This window comes from Synchiropus splendidus, chromosome 4 (assembly GCF_027744825.2).
Source record: "Synchiropus splendidus isolate RoL2022-P1 chromosome 4, RoL_Sspl_1.0, whole genome shotgun sequence".
Taxonomy (NCBI): Eukaryota; Metazoa; Chordata; class Actinopteri; order Syngnathiformes; family Callionymidae; genus Synchiropus; species Synchiropus splendidus.
Window position 1 is genome coordinate 376,500 of NC_071337.1, and position 17,257 is coordinate 393,756.

Consider the following 17,257-nt stretch of genomic DNA (forward strand, 5'->3'; position numbering starts at 1 on the left):
GTTTCCAGGGAGAAACTTGCTCAGCAGTATCGCAGGCCTGGATGTCTGCGCAGGGTCCTCACAGGAGCTTTGACTCATCGCTTCCTCCAGAGTCTCCCACCACGTCTGATCGCTGTGGGCCTGGAAGCAAGCGAGTGCTCATGTGCGGAGCAGCCAAGTCCGTCCTGAGTCATGGACTGCAGTGCTGCCTCTTCCTCTCCCCCGTCACCTCCACTGACCCTCGTGCCCCGCCCCCGTCACTCATCACGATGTCATCTGCAAACATCATGGTCGGTGGAGGCCAGTGTGTGCTGAGCAGCAGCAGCAGGGGAGAAGAGCCTCATGTTTCCCTGCTCTCACCTTCAACCCCACTGCCGCAGCGCAGCTCACCGCCGTCTCACTGAGCTCAGACAAGTCCTCATCTCCTCTCATGATTCCATGCTGCGGGTGTTGTGTGTTGTGCCATGGCTGTGAGACCCCTGTCCTGTCCTCGTCCCTCCAGGGTGCATTGCTTCCACTACTTGATCCCGCTGACCAAGCAGGGGAACTACGCCATCGTGGCCAACGTGGAGAGCATGGACTACGACCCCCTGGTGGTCAAACTCAACAAGGACATCTCTGCCATCGAGGAGGTGATGAGCGCAGCCCTGCAGCAGCACAAGTTCCAGTACATCTTTGAAGGTCAGCGCCGAGCGGCGGGGTGAGCGTGAGCTCGGTCCGACCTGCTGACCCGCCCTGTCCCTCTGCAGGTCTGGGCCACCTCATCTCCTGCATCCTCATCAATGGGGCGCAGTACTTCAAGAGAATCAGCGAGTCGGGCATCAAGAAGATGTGCAGGAACATCTTCGTTCTCCAGCAGAACCTCACCAACATCACCATGTCCCGAGAGGCCGACCTGGACTTCGCCAGGTTGGTGCGCTGCTCTGGACTCTGGTCCTTGCTGGGTCATGGTGCGACCGGTGTGGAGGAGCAGCAGCTGTGTGTGTGTGTGTGTGTGTGTGTGTGTGTGTGTGTGTGTGTGCAGCCTGAGAGAGAGCAGCCTGGGCTTGTGGGCACACGAGTCATGGCCACTGATCTGAGTGAAACCAAAGGAGCCAGGCTCCATTAGGCAATTCCAACCAATCCCTGCGAAGCGCTGCACTTTTGTCCAGTCACCGCCATTGTTCCACCTTCCTCCAACCACTTTGGCCCCGCCCCTCTCCGTGGCATGTGCAGCGCCACGTTCCCTCCCTGCTTGTTGACGCCAAACGCTCACGTTTGCCCACAAACAACCAAATCATGGCGCCAAGGGTGGTGAGCGAAACTGTGTTTCGTTGATGGTGAGCAGCCATCAACGAAACACAGTTCAGATCAAAGGTCAGTGGAGAAAGGTTGTGGAGTGGAGCCGCGTCATGAGGTTGTTCTTCCTTCTCATGTCATGCTGGACACCATGAGGCTCGTGGTCCAGCGAGTCTGAGCCTCAGCCTCAGTCAGGAAGTTGGCTCCAGCGCTGGTGTTTCAGAAGGGTGTCAGAGGGTGAGACGCTGGGGAGAAACCTCACAGTGTCCCCACAGGGATGGCAACACAAGTGCGCGCGCGCGCGTGTGTTCCCACAGTTGATGATCCTGCTGCGTGTGACACTCTCCTCTCCTCCTCTCCTCCTCTCCTCCTCTCCTCTCCCTCTCCTCCTCCTCTCCTCCTCCTCTCCTCTCCTCTCCTCTCCTCTCCTCTCCTCTCCTCTCCTCTCCTCTCCTCTCCTCTCCTCCTCCTCCTCCTCCTCCTCTCCTCTCCTCTCCTTCTCCCCTCCTCTCCTCCTCCTCTCCTTTCCTCCTCCTCTCCTCCTCCTCCTCCTCCTCCTCTCTCTCCTCTCCTCTCCTCCTCCTCTCCTCTCCTCTCCTCTCTCCTCCTCTCCTCTCTCCTCCTCTCCTCTCTCCTCCTCTCCTCTCCTCTCCTCTCCTCTCCTCTCCTCTCCTCTCCTCTCCTCTCCTCTCCTCTCCTCCTCTCTCCTCCTCTCCTCTCTCCTCTCCTCTCCTCTCCTCTCCTCTCCTCTCCTCCTCTCCTCTCCTCTTCTTCCCTTCTCTCCTCTCCTTCTCTCCTCTCCTCTCCTCTCCTCCTCCTCCTCCTCTCCTCTCCTCCTCCTCCCCTCCTCTCCTCATCTCTCCTCTCCTCTCCTCTCCTTCTCTCCTCCTCTCTCCTCCTCCTCTCCTCTCCTCTCCTCTCCTCCTCCTCTCCTCCTCCTCCTCTCCTCCTCTCCTCTCTCCTCCCCTCCCCTCCTCTCTCCTCTCCTCCTCCTCTCCTCTCCTCTCCTCTCCTCTTCTCCTTCTCTCCTCCTCTCTCCTCCTCATCTCTCCTCTCCTCTCCTCTCCTCTCCTCTCCTCTCCTCTCCTCTCCTCCTCCTCTCCTCTCTCCTCCCCTCCCCTCCTCTCTCCTCTCCTCCTCCCCTCCTCTCCTCTCCTCTCCTCTCCTCTCCTCTCCTCCTCCTCTCCTCTCCTCCTCCTCTCCTCTTCCTCCTCCTCTCTTCCCCTCCTCCACCTACAGGCAGTACTACGAGATGCTGTACAACACAGCGGAGGAGCTGCTCCACCTGGTGGTGGACCAGGGCGTGCGCTACACCGAGCTGGAGTACATCAACGCTCTGTCCCTCCTGCACCGCAGCCAGACGGGTGTGGGCGACCTGGGCCAGCAGAACACGCGGCTGCAGCGCCTCAAGGAGATCATCTGCGAGCAGGCGGCCATCAAGCAGGCCAGCAAGGACAAGAAGATCACCACCGTGTGACCCACCCGCCCCTCGCTCCTCCACCAACCGTCCATGGTCAGGGGCAACCCATGGGTGCCGCGTGGCCCCGCCTCCCGCTCTCTGCTGCATCGAATGCATATCTGAAGTGGCAGGTGGAAGAGTTGCTTCATGTCATCACCATCATCATCATCATCATCATCTTCTGAGCTCAGGCCGCTGCCTCTGACTGGACCGTGGCCTGGTGTCAGGGATGGTTCACTCCTCACAATAAAGTCTCCCACTGCATCAGGTCCGCTTGATTCTTTGATGGTCCTGTCTACAGCTGGAGCTGGAGCTGGAGCTGGTCAGTCCAGGTGCTGAGCCTCGTACCTGGAGGCCTCCGGGGGCCTCGGGGCAAGCATCAGAGCTCAGTGTTGATGTGGTGATGGAGTCAAGGCGAGTCGCGTCACCTTCACCTCTGCCCATCCAAGATGGAGCCTCGTTTTCTTCTGTTGCTCCTGCTGTGGAGGAGGCTGGCGAGAAGCTCCGCCTCCCTCAGGTGAAGAGCCTTCCAAGATGGCCGCCGCTGCCCTCCCTGCTCCCACTCAGCCTCCTCTGGTTCTGACCTCAGCTCCACCTGGTCTGGCTGTGAAGAAGGTCCACAGAGCACGTGTTGACTCTCCTACTGACCGTGTTGCGCCGCCGTGTAGTCTCCACTGGAGTTCAGCTTGTGAGAGGAAATCAGAGTGTCTTGAAGAAGTCCAAAGGAGCATAGAGAACATGCAGGTGGTTCTCACTGTGCTCTTGTTCAACCAATAAGCTGGTACTTTATTCCGTGGATTTATCCGCCGCATGTTGCTGGGAAATCCTTCAGCACTTGGTCCTTCACTCGCCGCCTCTTTCGACCGCGCCGCGCAGACGTCATTACCCACAATCCCGCGCGCCGTTGCTAAGAGACGCAGTCGACGCTTCCCGGAGAAGCGCGCACTCGTCAGGCGTCGTTCAGCGGTGCTTTGTGACGGTGACGGAGCAAAGGCGTCCGAAGGCAAATAAGAGCAGGCGCGCTTTGATCCGCGCCACAGAAGATGGAGGTGAGCGCCACACGCTCCGCTCGGCGCGCGGCGCAGCGTCTCAACCCTCTGTGTCCCCGCTGCAGGACCAGCTGACCCTGGAGCTGCTCTCCAAGTGCGTGTCGCACCTGGGCCGCTCGGACAACGGCCTGCAGTACCTGTACCACCACCTCTCGCTGCCCGTGAGCGCCGCCTCGCCCGCGCGCCTGGCCGCGGCGCGCGCTCACGCTGCCCTTGTCTCCGCAGAACAGCAACCTGAGCGACGTGTCGCTGCTGGGCAACTACGTGCACCTGCAGAAGCTGGAGGTTCCTCACAACCACATCGCAGGTGCTGGCGCGCGCGCGGCGCGAGTGGCGCGCGAGTGCTGAGCCGACCCTTGTGTATTTCCGCTCCCAGATGTTTCCTTCGTGAGACACATGCCTCGTCTCCTCATCATGGACGTGTCCCACAACCACATCGAGGACATCAGCGGGTTCGAGCCCCCCATCGACCTGAAGGTGGCGCGCGCACGGATGTGTGGTGACGGCGCGGCGTTACGCTCGACGCCGCCAGAGTTGAAGACGAGTCGCTCTGCTCTGCTCCGCTCTGCTCTGTCTTTTCAGGAGGTCAACATGTCCTTCAATCGCCTGAGCAACATGGACTTCTCCTCCTACAACTCAGTGTCCAAGCTGGAGCTGGACAGTATCCTCAGCAGGGATGGATGGATGGATGAGCTGGTGGTTGGATGAGCTGGTGGATGGATGGATGGATGGATGGATGGATGGATGGATGGATGGATGGATGGATGGATGAGCTGGTGGTTGGATGAGCTGGTGGATGGATGGATGGATGGATGGTGGGGCGGACCGGTGACGATCCTTCACCATCGTGGACCCTCTGAGTTCTTAACCTGCTGGTGATCAGACAACGGCTTCACGGAGGTCAAAGGTCTGGACAGATGTTTCAAGCTGACTCACCTGAGTCTGGCCAACAACATGATCACCAGCATCAGTGGTCTGGACACGCTGCCTCTCAAACACCTCAACCTGGTGGGTGTTTCTCCTCGGCGGCGTGATGTTTCCACGGATGGTCCTCACATCCACCCCCCCCACCCCCCCACCCCCTCTGCTCCTCCAGAGGGGGAACCAGCTGGAGACCATGGACGGGCTGGAGAACCTGACCAAACTGCGGATCCTGGATCTGTCCCACAACCGCATCACGAGTCTCATCGGGTTCCGGAACCTGCAGCTGCTGGGCGTCATCAACGTGGAAAACAACCTGGTGCGACGCGGCGTGACTTGGTGTGGTGTCTCCAGGTGTGACGCCCGCCTTCTTCTGCAGATCCCTCGGATAGAAGAGTGCAAGCACATCGCTCACCTCTTCCTGCTGGTGGAACTCAACATGCTGCAGAACCCCGTCAAGGTAACCCCAGTTCCCCTGTGCCGCCGCTCGCCCCCGCCGTCCTCGGCCCCCGTCTCCTTCTGCTGGTCGGCCCTTTCCAGTCGGGCGTGAAGCTACTGCGACCAAAGCCAGCTCCTTTCACTGCTGGACCAGGGTTCTCAGTGGCTGACGGACGGATGTCTCACGAAGGGACCTTCCTCCGGGGGAGGGCTTCGAGTCTGGCGTGGTCTTGGGTGGAGCGTCACATTGAGAGGTGCAGGTTGGAGCCAGAGCTGAGCCAAAAGACAGAGCTCTCCAGGGACCACTGTTGCTCTCAGCTGTGGCAGATGTGGAGACGCCTCCCTGCTGAGGTGCTCTGGGCTTGTCCAAGTGGGGGGAGGCCCCGGGGCAGAGCCAGGACACCCGCGAGGGCAGCGAGTCCAGGCTGGCTGGAGGAGTCCTGGAGCTGCTCCAGCAGACTCACGTCCCCCACCTCTCGCCTCCAGGAGGTCCAGGACTACCGGCTGTCCATCATCTTCCTGCTGCAGCGTCTGACCATGCTGGACAAGGAGGAGGTGACGGCAGAGGAGAAGGTAGGAGGCGGCGCGGGTGGAGCTGGCCTCCTGGACGCTGAGCGCTCTGGGTCCTCAGGTGGAGGCCATCAACAGGTACGACCCCCCTCTGGAGGTGATGGCCGCCCGGGACCACCGCTCCCACCTGGTCTACCAGCTGCTGCAGCCGCAGGTGCTGCACGACAGGTGGGTGGCGCCGGAGTCCGCCCGCGCGCCTCTTTCTGACGCTCTCCTCTGGCGCCGCAGCACCCTGCCCAGTCTGGACCTGCCGTACCCCATGCTGGTGCTGAGCGGGCCTCGGGCCTGCGGGAAGAGAGAGCTGGCCCACAGACTGTGTCAGGAATTCCACCAGTACTTTGCTTACGGGTCAGTGTCGCGTCGCCCGAGCGCCGGCCGCTCCTGCTGACGCGCCTCTGTGCCGCAGGACCAGCCACACCACCAGGGGGCGCTACCTGGGCGAGGAGGACGGAAGCGACTACCACTTCGTCAGCCAGGAGGACTTTGTGGACCTGGTCCACATGGTGAGTCCTGCTCCCTGAGCTGTTGGAGGTCGCCCCCTGGAGGCAGCGTCGCCTCCCAAACTATTTATGATGTGATCAATCTGCACAGGTGACTCAGCCTTCAGGCGCCCGAGTCCACACCTCTGTCCACCTGTCTGTCTCTCCAGACAGCTGTCTGTCTGTCTGCTGTGTGTCTGGCCGTTTGTCTCTCTTTCTCCCGCGTTCCCTGTCTGTCCATCAGTCTGTATCCACCTGTCGATCTGACCTTCTCTACCCTCTTTGTCCTTTCCCTCTTTGTTTGTATGTTTCACCATCTGTCCACCTGTCTGTCTCTCCACCTGCCTGTCTCTCCACCTGCCTGTCTGTCTCTCCACCTGCCTGTCATTCTCTCCATCTGTCTGTCTCTCCACCTGTCTGTCTCTCCATCTGTCTGTCTCTCCATCTGTCTGTCTCTCCACCTGTCTGTCTCTCCATCTGTCTGTCTCTCCACCTGTCTGTCTCTCCACCTGTCTGGCTCTCCACCTGCCTGTCATTCTCTCCATCTGTCTGTCTCTCCACCTGTCATTCTCTCCACCTGTCTGGCTCTCCACCTGCCTGTCCGTCTCTCCACCTGCCTGTCTGTCTCTCCATCTGTCTGTCTCTCCACCTGCCTGTCTGTCTCTCCACCTGCCTGTCTGTCTCTCCACCTGTCTGGCTCTCCACCTGCCTGTCTGTCTCTCCACCTGCCTGTCTGGCTCTCCACCTGTCTGGCTCTCCACCTGTCTGGCTCTCCACCTGTCTGTCTCTCCAGACAGCTGTCTGTCTGTCTGCTGTGTGTCTGGCCGTTTGTCTCTCTTTCTCCCGCGTTCCCTGTCTGTCCATCAGTCTGTATCCACCTGTCGATCTGACCTTCTCTACCCTCTTTGTCCTTTCCCTCTTTGTTTGTATGTTTCACCATCTGTCCACCTGTCTGTCTCTCCACCTGCCTGTCTCTCCACCTGCCTGTCTGTCTCTCCACCTGCCTGTCATTCTCTCCATCTGTCTGTCTCTCCACCTGTCTGTCTCTCCATCTGTCTGTCTCTCCATCTGTCTGTCTCTCCACCTGTCTGTCTCTCCATCTGTCTGTCTCTCCACCTGTCTGTCTCTCCACCTGTCTGGCTCTCCACCTGCCTGTCATTCTCTCCATCTGTCTGTCTCTCCACCTGTCATTCTCTCCACCTGTCTGGCTCTCCACCTGCCTGTCCGTCTCTCCACCTGCCTGTCTGTCTCTCCATCTGTCTGTCTCTCCACCTGCCTGTCTGTCTCTCCACCTGCCTGTCTGTCTCTCCACCTGTCTGGCTCTCCACCTGCCTGTCTGTCTCTCCACCTGCCTGTCTGGCTCTCCACCTGTCTGGCTCTCCACCTGTCTGGCTCTCCACCTGTCTGTCTCTCCATCTGCCTGTCTGTCTCTCCACCTGCCTGTCTGGCTCTCCACCTGCCTGTCTGTCTCTCCATCTGCCTGTCTGTCTCTCCACCTGCCTGTCTGGCTCTCCACCCGCCTGTCTGTCCCTGTGCTAGCAGCTAAGCTACATCTGTAGCGGTGTCAGTGCTGCAGTGGCGTCACAGGGGGCGCCAACAGTTGCAGTGCATGACGCGAGGCGTGTGAGCGCCCTGGTCACATGACCTGTGGGTCAGCATGTGCAGGCTGGACTCTGGGTGACCAGGGCCCGAGTCTCCGCCTCCTCACCTGTGCACGAGTCTCCTGTGACGCAGGGCAAGATGATCCAGAGCATGAAGTTCGGAGGTGACATGTTCGGCCTGAGCACCGAGGCTGTGGACGCGCTGGCCAGAGACGGCTTGGCCTGCTGCGTCCCCATGGAGCTGGAGGTGACCCCGTCTCTCCCTCTCTCTCTCTCTCTGTCACTCTGTCACTCTGTCACTCTGTCTGTCTCTCCTCACCAGGGGGTGCTGAGTCTGAAGAACTGCCACTTTGAGCCCCGCTACGTGCTGCTGCTGCCCTCGCGGGTGGACCAGTACGTGGAGCGGCTGCGGAGCCGCGGCATCTACACCCCGGCCCAGGTGGACGCCGCCGTCTCCCGCCTCCACCTCTACGTGACCTTTCACCAGCAGAGACCCGGCTTCTTCGACAGCACCGTGGTGTGCGGTACGTGGCCTCGGACCTCCGACCGCTGACGTCGAGGCTGTGACTCCGTGTTTGAAGAGGAGCTGCTCTTCAGTCTGAGGGCATCGTTGCCATGGAGACGATTCCTTAGCGTTTGATCCTGCTTCAGTGTGTGTGTGTGTGTGTGTGTGTGTGTGTGTGTGTTTGCAAACGTTGGGCTTCCCCAGTCACACCAGCTTCCATGTCACTGGGTGACTCTAACTGAGACTCAGGGTCTGAGCCATGTGTTTAGAGGGAGAGGCTGGGGGGAGGGACCCCACGAGGAGAGAGAGGCCAACACGTGTCTGTGTGTGTGTGTCCTCAGATGACTTGGATGAAGCCTACCAGACGCTGCAGAGGCTGGTGAAGGACTATCTGCTGCTGGAGGACCAGGACGACGGAGAGAAGAGGCCCACAGAGGCGTCCTCCTCAGGTGAGCGCCTCCTCCTCAGGTGAGCGCCTCCTCCTCAGGTGAGCGCCTCCTCCTCAGGTGAGCGCCTCCTCCTCAGGTGAGTGCCTCCTCCTCAGGTGAGCGCCTCCTCCTCAGGAGAGCACCTCCTCAGGTGAGCGCCTCCTCCTCAGGAGAGCGCCTCCTCAGGAGAGCGCCTCCTCAGGTGAGCGCCTCCTCCTCAGGAGAGCGCCTCCACCTCAGGAGAGCGCCTCCACCTCAGGAGAGCGCCTCCTCCTCAGGAGAGCGCCTCCTCCTCAGGTGAGCGCCTCCACCTCAGGAGAGCGCCTCCTCCTCAGGAGAGCGCCTCCTCCTCAGGAGAGCGCCTCCTCCTCAGGTGAGCGCCTCCTCCTCAGGTGAGCGCCTCCACCTCAGGTGAGCGCCTCCTCCTCAGGTGAGCGCCTCCTCCTCAGGTCAGCACCTCCACCTCAGGAGAGCGCCTCCACCTCAGGAGAGCGGCTCCTCCTCAGGAGAGCGCCTCCTCCTCAGGTGAGCGCCTCCTCCTCAGGTGAGCGCCTCCTCCTCAGGAGAGCGCCTCCTCCTCAGGTGAGCGCCTCCTCAGGAGAGCGCCTCCTCCTCAGGTGAGCGCCTCCTCCTCAGGTGAGCGCCTCCTCCTCAGGAGAGCGCCTCCTCCTCAGGTGAGCGCCTCCTCCTCAGGAGAGCGCCTCCTCCTCAGGTGAGCGCCTCCTCCTCAGGTCAGTGCCTCCTCCTCAGGTGAGCGCCTCCTCCTCAGGAGAGCACCTCCTCAGGTGAGCGCCTCCTCCTCAGGAGAGCGCCTCCTCAGGAGAGCGCCTCCTCAGGTGAGCGCCTCCTCCTCAGGAGAGCGCCTCCACCTCAGGAGAGCGCCTCCTCCTCAGGAGAGCGCCTCCTCCTCAGGTGAGCGCCTCCACCTCAGGAGAGCGCCTCCTCCTCAGGAGAGCGCCTCCTCCTCAGGAGAGCGCCTCCTCCTCAGGTGAGCGCCTCCTCCTCAGGAGAGCGCCTCCTCCTCAGGTGAGCGCCTCCTCCTCAGGTGAGCACCTCCACCTCAGGAGAGCGCCTCCTCCTCAGGTGAGCGCCTCCTCCTCAGGTGAGCGCCTCCTCCTCAGGTGAGCGCCTCCTCCTCAGGTGAGCGCCTCCACCTCAGGAGAGCGCCTCCTCCTCAGGTGAGCGCCTCCTCCTCAGGTGAGCGCCTCCTCCTCAGGTGAGCGCCTCCTCCTCAGGAGAGCGCCTCCTCCTCAGGTGAGCGCCTCCTCCTCAGGTGAGCGCCTCCACCTCAGGTGAGCGCCTCCTCAGGTGAGCGCCTCCTCCTCAGGTGAGCGCCTCCTCCTCAGGTGAGCGCCTCCTCCTCAGGAGAGCGCCTCCTCCTCAGGTGAGCGCCTCCTCAGGAGAGCGCCTCCTCCTCAGGTGAGCGCCTCCTCCTCAGGTGAGCGCCTCCTCCTCAGGAGAGCGCCTCCTCCTCAGGTGAGCGCCTCCTCCTCAGGAGAGCGCCTCCTCCTCAGGAGAGCGCCTCCTCCTCAGGTGAGCGCCTCCTCCTCAGGTGAGCGCCTCCTCCTCAGGAGAGCACCTCCTCCTCAGGTGAGCGCCTCCTCCTCAGGTCAGCACCTCCACCTCACGAGAGCGCCTCCACCTCAGGAGAGCGCCTCCTCCTCAGGAGAGCGCCTCCTCCTCAGGTGAGCGCCTCCTCCTCAGGTGAGCGCCTCCTCCTCAGGAGAGCGCCTCCTCCTCAGGTGAGCGCCTCCTCAGGAGAGCGCCTCCTCCTCAGGTGAGCGCCTCCTCCTCAGGTGAGCGCCTCCTCCTCAGGAGAGCGCCTCCTCCTCAGGTGAGCGCCTCCTCCTCAGGAGAGCGCCTCCTCCTCAGGAGAGCGCCTCCTCCTCAGGTGAGCGCCTCCTCCTCAGGTCAGTGCCTCCTCCTCAGGTGAGCGCCTCCTCCTCAGGAGAGCACCTCCTCAGGTGAGCGCCTCCTCCTCAGGAGAGCGCCTCCTCAGGAGAGCGCCTCCTCAGGTGAGCGCCTCCTCCTCAGGAGAGCGCCTCCACCTCAGGAGAGCGCCTCCACCTCAGGAGAGCGCCTCCTCCTCAGGAGAGCGCCTCCTCCTCAGGTGAGCGCCTCCACCTCAGGAGAGCGCCTCCTCCTCAGGAGAGCGCCTCCTCCTCAGGAGAGCGCCTCCTCCTCAGGTGAGCGCCTCCTCCTCAGGTGAGCGCCTCCACCTCAGGTGAGCGCCTCCTCAGGTGAGCGCCTCCTCCTCAGGTGAGCGCCTCCTCCTCAGGTCAGCACCTCCACCTCAGGAGAGCGCCTCCACCTCAGGAGAGCGCCTCCTCCTCAGGAGAGCGCCTCCTCCTCAGGTGAGCGCCTCCTCCTCAGGTGAGCGCCTCCACCTCAGGAGAGCGCCTCCTCCTCAGGAGAGCGCCTCCTCCTCAGGAGAGCGCCTCCTCCTCAGGTGAGCGCCTCCTCCTCAGGTGAGCGCCTCCACCTCAGGTGAGCGCCTCCTCAGGTGAGCGCCTCCTCCTCAGGTGAGCGCCTCCTCCTCAGGTCAGCACCTCCACCTCAGGAGAGCGCCTCCACCTCAGGAGAGCGCCTCCTCCTCAGGAGAGCGCCTCCTCCTCAGGTGAGCGCCTCCTCCTCAGGTGAGCGCCTCCTCCTCAGGAGAGCGCCTCCTCCTCAGGTGAGCGCCTCCTCAGGAGAGCGCCTCCTCCTCAGGTGAGCGCCTCCTCCTCAGGTGAGCGCCTCCTCCTCAGGAGAGCGCCTCCACCTCAGGAGAGCGCCTCCACCTCAGGAGAGCGCCTCCTCCTCAGGAGAGCGCCTCCTCCTCAGGTGAGCGCCTCCACCTCAGGAGAGCGCCTCCTCCTCAGGAGAGCGCCTCCTCCTCAGGTGAGCGCCTCCTCCTCAGGAGAGCGCCTCCTCCTCAGGTGAGCGCCTCCTCCTCAGGTGAGCGCCTCCTCCTCAGGAGAGCGCCTCCTCCTCAGGTGAGCGCCTCCTCCTCAGGTCAGTGCCTCCTCCTCAGGTGAGCGCCTCCTCCTCAGGAGAGCACCTCCTCAGGTGAGCGCCTCCTCCTCAGGAGAGCGCCTCCACCTCAGGAGAGCGCCTCCTCCTCAGGAGAGCGCCTCCTCCTCAGGTGAGCGCCTCCACCTCAGGAGAGCGCCTCCTCCTCAGGAGAGCGCCTCCTCCTCAGGAGAGCGCCTCCTCCTCAGGTGAGCGCCTCCTCCTCAGGTGAGCGCCTCCACCTCAGGTGAGCGCCTCCTCAGGTGAGCGCCTCCTCCTCAGGTGAGCGCCTCCTCCTCAGGTCAGCACCTCCACCTCAGGAGAGCGCCTCCTCAGGTGAGCGCCTCCTCCTCAGGTGAGCACCTCCTCAGGTGAGCGCCTCCTCCTCAGGTGAGCGCCTCCTCCTCAGGAGAGCGCCTCCTCCTCAGGTGAGCGCCTCCTCCTCAGGTCAGTGCCTCCTCCTCAGGTGAGCGCCTCCTCCTCAGGAGAGCACCTCCTCAGGTGAGCGCCTCCTCCTCAGGAGAGCGCCTCCTCAGGAGAGCGCCTCCTCAGGTGAGCGCCTCCTCCTCAGGTGAGCACCTCCTCAGGAGAGCGCCTCCTCAGGTGAGCGCCTCCTCCTCAGGAGAGCGCCTCCTCCTCAGGTGAGCGCCTCCTCCTCAGGTCAGTGCCTCCTCCTCAGGTGAGCGCCTCCTCCTCAGGAGAGCACCTCCTCAGGTGAGCGCCTCCTCCTCAGGAGAGCGCCTCCTCCTCAGGTCAGCGCCTCCACCTCAGGAGAGCGCCTCCTCAGGAGAGCGCCTCCTCAGGTGAGCGCCTCCTCCTCAGGAGAGCGCCTGCAGCATGTTGAACGGTTCCAAAATAAACAGAGACTGGAGCACAAGCCAAGCTCCCGTCTCAAAGCGGACGTGGAGCCCTGAATGAAGCCATGGCAACACACGTCTCTGAGTGACACCATGGATCATCATGGATGAACAGATCATGGATCTCTCTCTCTGGATCGAGGCCACTTCCTTCAATCAGGCCTTGATGATGTTTCTCTCGTCGTGTGAGACAACGTCCTGGTTTCCACTCAGACTCATCGCGAGCCTCTTGCCTTTGTGGAGCCACGTTTGTAACGTGGCAGAAGCAGGAAATGGACTTGTCTTGTGTGTTGTCTGGTGCCGAGGCAGAGCAGGAGGGTTCCAGTCGGACCCTCTCGCCACATGACTCTGCAGCTGGGCGGCCATCTGGCGTCCACCCTTGACTCTCTCTCTCTGTGGCTTCAGACGCCGTCCCGGCCCAGGCAGAACCCTCGGCGGTGTCTGCTCCCACCAAGCCTCTGGACCTCCTGGACCTGTCCTACAGAACCTACGCCTCCAGAATCCAGGCCCAGCTGACCCCCCAGAAGAGTGCGCTGGTGAGCCGCCCTCTTTTGCTCTCTGCGTTGGGATGTTCAGGTCCACGTGAGAGCATCGTTCATGTTCACTGTGGCAGCGGCGCCGCTCGCTCTCCTGCTGCTCAGATCCACATCTGCTCCTGACGCGACCCAGCCGCGCCGTCTCCGTCCGTTACCGTGACAACACAGAACCCAGTCTGGTCTCAGGCGGGGAGAGACAGTATCCAGCACCAGGGGCCGGAGGGTGCTGTGCACGCTGTGAGGGCCACGTCTTGGCTGCCGAGCCCAAACTGACGTCAGGATTTGTTGGAAGATGATGATGACGTGGCAAATGAGCCTTTTAAGAAAAAAGAAGAGAAGGAGAAGATGTGTGGCCCCCTGGCCGCGCTCTGCCCTGGCTGAGGGGCCACACTCCTTCTAGCCTTCAGTGTTGCCCCCGCAGCTGGTGGTGGAGGGGCCCTTGAAAAACCTCATCTGTGAGTGGCCTTTGCAGGAGTCAGGTCCAGCCTCACGTCAGTTTGGAGCCGTGTGACTTGTTGTGACTCGGTGGCTGACGGAGTGTGAGCGCTGCGCTGCAGGTCCATCCTCTCTAACCTTGTGGCCCTCAGGAGCTGGCGTCCATCAGGAGGCGCGAGCAGCTGGTGAGGCAGGCCATCGAAGGCAAGAGTCCCCGAGTCTTCACTCACCTCATCAAAAGGTCAGCACTCGACGGCACTCGGGCCTGAAGCCAAGTGGCTCTCACCGGCGCCCTCCTGCTCCAGGGCTTGATTGTGGCTTTGTTCTCCTGCCCGAGCGAGCGGCAGGTGGCGCTTCAGCCCGACGGCGGTGCCCAGTCTTCCCGCTGACTCCAGTGTCTCTGTGTCCCCTCAGGTCCGCTCACAGCGAGGCCTCGCAGTTCCAGCTGCCGGACCCCACCACCGTCTACGGAGACAGCAGGTAACAGGTGCCAGGGCGACGCCGGAGAGCAGGGTTCCACGTGTGCCTCGCTCTTATTGCTTCGTTCAGAGCGTCGCCGCAGACACGGCGGCCGATGTGTCCCAGTGTCTAACTCCAGGCCCGGGGGCCAGATCCTGCCCCCGGCGCTGTGAAGCGCAGCGCTCACTGCATGTGCACCAAAAACTAGCTTCCCCTTCCACGTGTGCTGATGATGGATGGATGAAGGAACTTGAGCGAAGCGAGGAGCCGTGGCTGCTGGTGATGGTCACCACCCGCGGCAGACTGTGAGGCCCTTTGCTCAGCTGCTCAGCACCCTCAGCTTTGATCGGCCCCCGACTCGGTCTGGGCCTGAGATATTGGCCCCCGGCGTTCTGGAGTCCCATACTGCACTGCCACAGTGGAAGCAGGCGTGGAGGACTTGACTCGTGGAGCTGGAGCTCTTCTGCAGGCTGAGAGTCTTGAGTCTGAGCAGCCAGCGTCTCCTCGCTCCTGGAGACAAGTCCCTGCCTGCTCCTCGTGGAGGCGTCGTGTGGAGCTGCTGGAGGCTGAATCATCTGATATCCTTGCCTCCTTATCTTCTCAGCTCGGATGAATCCCACATCAGCCCGTTGCCGCCCAGGTCCGGTCCAGCCGGGCCCCCGGGCCCATCAGAACCTGCCGTCTCAGGAGGCCACGTGAAAGGTGAGACGTCTCCACTGCTCCGTCAGGGCAGACGTGAGGCTGATGTTTCTCCAGGGACGTCCCTCTAGCAGCAGAGCAGCTGGGAGGGAAGGGAGGCGAGGAGGAGAGTGCAGCCGGGGCGGAAGAGCGACAGGAGTGTGGTGGTCCCCGCCATGAGGCAGAGGTCAGGGGTCAGAGGCTGAGGTCACCAGTGAGGAGAAGATCAGTGAGGGAGGACAGGTGTGTGGTGCAGATGGAGGAGAGGAAGAGTGGTGAAGGTGTGGCTGCAGGGTGAAGGAGGACCTGCTGTGGCCTCCTGAGTGTCTGCTGGAACCCTTCACCGTCGAGCTTCTCACTGAACCGGTTGATCCACATTTCATCGCACTGTTTTCTTCAATAAATGACGAGGAATCACGTGGTCATTCCAAATGCACGACTGAGCTGAGCCAGACTCCTGGAGCTCCTGATGCACCGGCGCGGTCTGCAGTCCGACTGGATCGGAGCTGTGCAGGTGGTGAAAACCAAGCAGCTGTTCTCCTCTTTTCAGACGGAGCCGGGGAGCCAGAGGTCGGCGCCGAAGGTCGGCCGGGCCGCGGCGCCAAGCCCATCCTCCCGCCCATCCCCCCGGGACGCAGGACCCCGGCGGGGCCCAGTCCGGGGCCCTCGCCCAGAACCTGAGACCGTCGTCCTCCACGCGCGCGCCTGTCTCTCTGTCCCCCTGAGCCTGACCCTCCTGAACACATGGCTCACCTGAACCAGGCCCAGTGACTCTGAAGTTGGAACCCTCTCATTGAGTTTGTGTCCTCGACTTGGTCCTCACAAGTGTAGCTGCACCAGGCCCACACAGAAAGTGGGGAGTGACCTCCGACCCCTCTGGGCCTGGTCATGTGATCTCCTCTCCTTCAGTCACGTGCTGCTGCCGACCCAGCTCTTCAGGCGCCGCTCTCTCTGGAAGCCACTTCCTGTTCGGACAGCGCCGCCTGCCGCCGGGCCGACGCAGCAGGACCAGCCCGACTCCTCCCGCAGCGCACCCGCCCGTCTGAAGAGTCTCTCAGGAGCCCCGCTGTGACTCGGACAAGACTCGGCACGGCTTCATCTGTACTTCAGTCACGCGCGTCTGTCGCAGTATACGCCATGTAGCTCAAGTAAACACGACCACCTTACACTGCAGCCGACTCTCTTCTTTACTTGGCCATACGACAGCAGAACATGCCATGAAGTGATGCAGCTGATGGAAAGGAGAGAAGAAGTGCAGTCAGAGATGAGCCACACGTCTCCTGTGCTGTGAGTCTGTTCACTGGAAGCTCGGATGCTAATGCTAGCGTTAGCCACTAACGAGTCACAGCTGAGTTTGGCGCAGATGCTTTTCCAGATGAGACAATGGCATTTTCAGGCGAAATCTTTACCTGGTTTTCAACACGGCCTTTGGACACTGATCTGTGTTGCAGACTTGGGCGCCCCCTGGTGCGCCAAAGTGTCCTGCACTGCACAGCCGTCTTCTCTGCTGCCTGCTACTTCTCGACTCGACCCACTGTCACTCCTCAGTCGCCTCCACTCTACTGTACTACGCCGTGCAGCACTGTCATCATCCGCTGCTGGGTCGCGGGGGCAGCACCTTCCAAAGGTGGTGCCATGAACCACCCACCGCTCTCTCCTCTGAATCTCTCCCGAGTGACAGAGCTCCTCACCCCGTCTGTAATTTCAGCCGCTCGGATCCGGGATCTGCTTCTTCCGGTCGGACTCTTGCAGCCAACACATAGAGTCATCATGTCTCCACTGGCACTGAGGCGGCCCCTCGGGCTCCTGTGTTCAGGGCGGCTGTGGACAGAGTGGCAGCGGCAGCAGCCAGTGGAGCCACGATGTGGTCGCAGGTGTAACACCACTTTAACAAGTGTTTCAGAGGTGAGGGCCCGTCTGCACGCAGGCCTCAGACTTGGCTCCTCGGATGTCACCTTGACTCCGTGTCGCCGCTAACTCTTCCTCTGAGGTCGGAGCGCGTGTAATGCGACACACAAACACACGACACGTGTCCGCATTAACTCTGCAGCGCTGCTGCGCTCTGTAACCATGGCGACGGCCCTCTGCAATGCGCCTCCCCGCGCGTGCGCGCGCACGTGTCCCCTGCAGACAGATTCATTCCCTGCCAGATTCTTTCCTTGTCAACTTGTCGAGACAAAACGTCGGGGTCTGAGTGCGCTGGGTGCAGCCTGTGTCTGAGGAGTGACATCACGCTGATAATTGCCATCATAAATACATCAAGCAGCTTTACGGCGCAGCAGCGCAGGTTGGTGCCTGCCACCGCTGCAGCGGGGGGGGGCGGGGCCAATCCATCGCCTCCAGTGTTGCTCAGGCTGAACTATGACCCTGGAAATTGTTCAGTGACAGAAGTTCCTCTGCGTGTCTCCTTCAGTCTCCGTGACCCCTGAACTGTGACCCGACCTGCTTTCAGTGGCCATAGCTCCCTGGAGGCTTGTCCTGTCAGGAGACTCCACCACGGCCCTCAGGACGCACTTCCTGAGCGGCTGGAGAGATGGAAGTGTCCATGCAGACGGATGGTTGAGAGAACCCTGGTGCTTTGGAAGCCTTGGGTG

The 17,257-nt window shown here is 61.8% G+C and overlaps 2 protein-coding genes across 6 annotated transcripts in view; both read left to right on the forward strand.

The window, feature by feature from the left end:
* exoc4 (exocyst complex component 4) overlaps positions 1 to 2,965 on the forward strand; it is a 74,060-nt gene extending 71,095 nt beyond the window's left edge. For both annotated transcript variants that reach the window (XM_053863701.1, XM_053863702.1), the window contains 3 exons: positions 482 to 660; positions 729 to 888; positions 2,497 to 2,965. In XM_053863701.1, the coding sequence (XP_053719676.1) occupies positions 482 to 660; positions 729 to 888; positions 2,497 to 2,734 (577 nt within the window). In that variant the 3' untranslated portion in view covers positions 2,735 to 2,965. The remainder of the gene's footprint in view (positions 1 to 481; positions 661 to 728; positions 889 to 2,496) is intronic.
* Positions 2,966 to 3,613: 648 nt separating this feature from the next.
* lrguk (leucine-rich repeats and guanylate kinase domain containing) lies at positions 3,614 to 16,998 on the forward strand. 4 transcript variants are annotated; one of them, XR_008414425.1, is made up of 20 exons: positions 3,614 to 3,765; positions 3,831 to 3,926; positions 3,991 to 4,072; positions 4,142 to 4,426; positions 4,649 to 4,773; positions 4,862 to 5,005; positions 5,066 to 5,146; positions 5,611 to 5,697; positions 5,756 to 5,862; positions 5,923 to 6,042; positions 6,101 to 6,197; positions 7,908 to 8,021; positions 8,097 to 8,298; positions 8,621 to 8,728; positions 12,961 to 13,091; positions 13,679 to 13,767; positions 13,941 to 14,006; positions 14,590 to 14,687; positions 14,742 to 14,906; positions 15,214 to 15,358. XR_008414425.1 is itself a non-coding variant. In XM_053863705.1 (20 exons), exons 1-20 carry the CDS (start codon positions 3,760 to 3,762, stop codon positions 15,342 to 15,344), a joined length of 2,064 nt encoding a protein of 687 aa, XP_053719680.1. In that variant the 5' UTR covers positions 3,614 to 3,759; the 3' UTR covers positions 15,345 to 16,998. The 4 variants fall into 4 exon arrangements, 3 of the variants coding, with proteins under 3 accessions (XP_053719680.1, XP_053719679.1, XP_053719681.1); XM_053863705.1 differs by lacking the exon at positions 14,742 to 14,906 and having other exon boundaries at positions 4,142 to 4,242; positions 4,348 to 4,426; positions 15,214 to 16,998; XM_053863704.1 differs by lacking the exon at positions 14,742 to 14,906 and having other exon boundaries at positions 15,214 to 16,998.
* The last annotated feature ends 259 nt before the right edge of the window (positions 16,999 to 17,257 follow it).

What these genes read in the sequence shown, in the direction of transcription:
- lrguk (XM_053863704.1), top strand. An exon ending in AGGTGACGGCAGAGGAGAAG is followed by an intron (nt 5,698 to 5,755) that starts GTAGGAGGCGGC and finishes CTGGGTCCTCAG; the next exon opens with GTGGAGGCCATCAACAGGTA. An exon ending in GCGTCCCCATGGAGCTGGAG is followed by an intron (nt 8,022 to 8,096) that starts GTGACCCCGTCT and finishes TCTCCTCACCAG; the next exon opens with GGGGTGCTGAGTCTGAAGAA.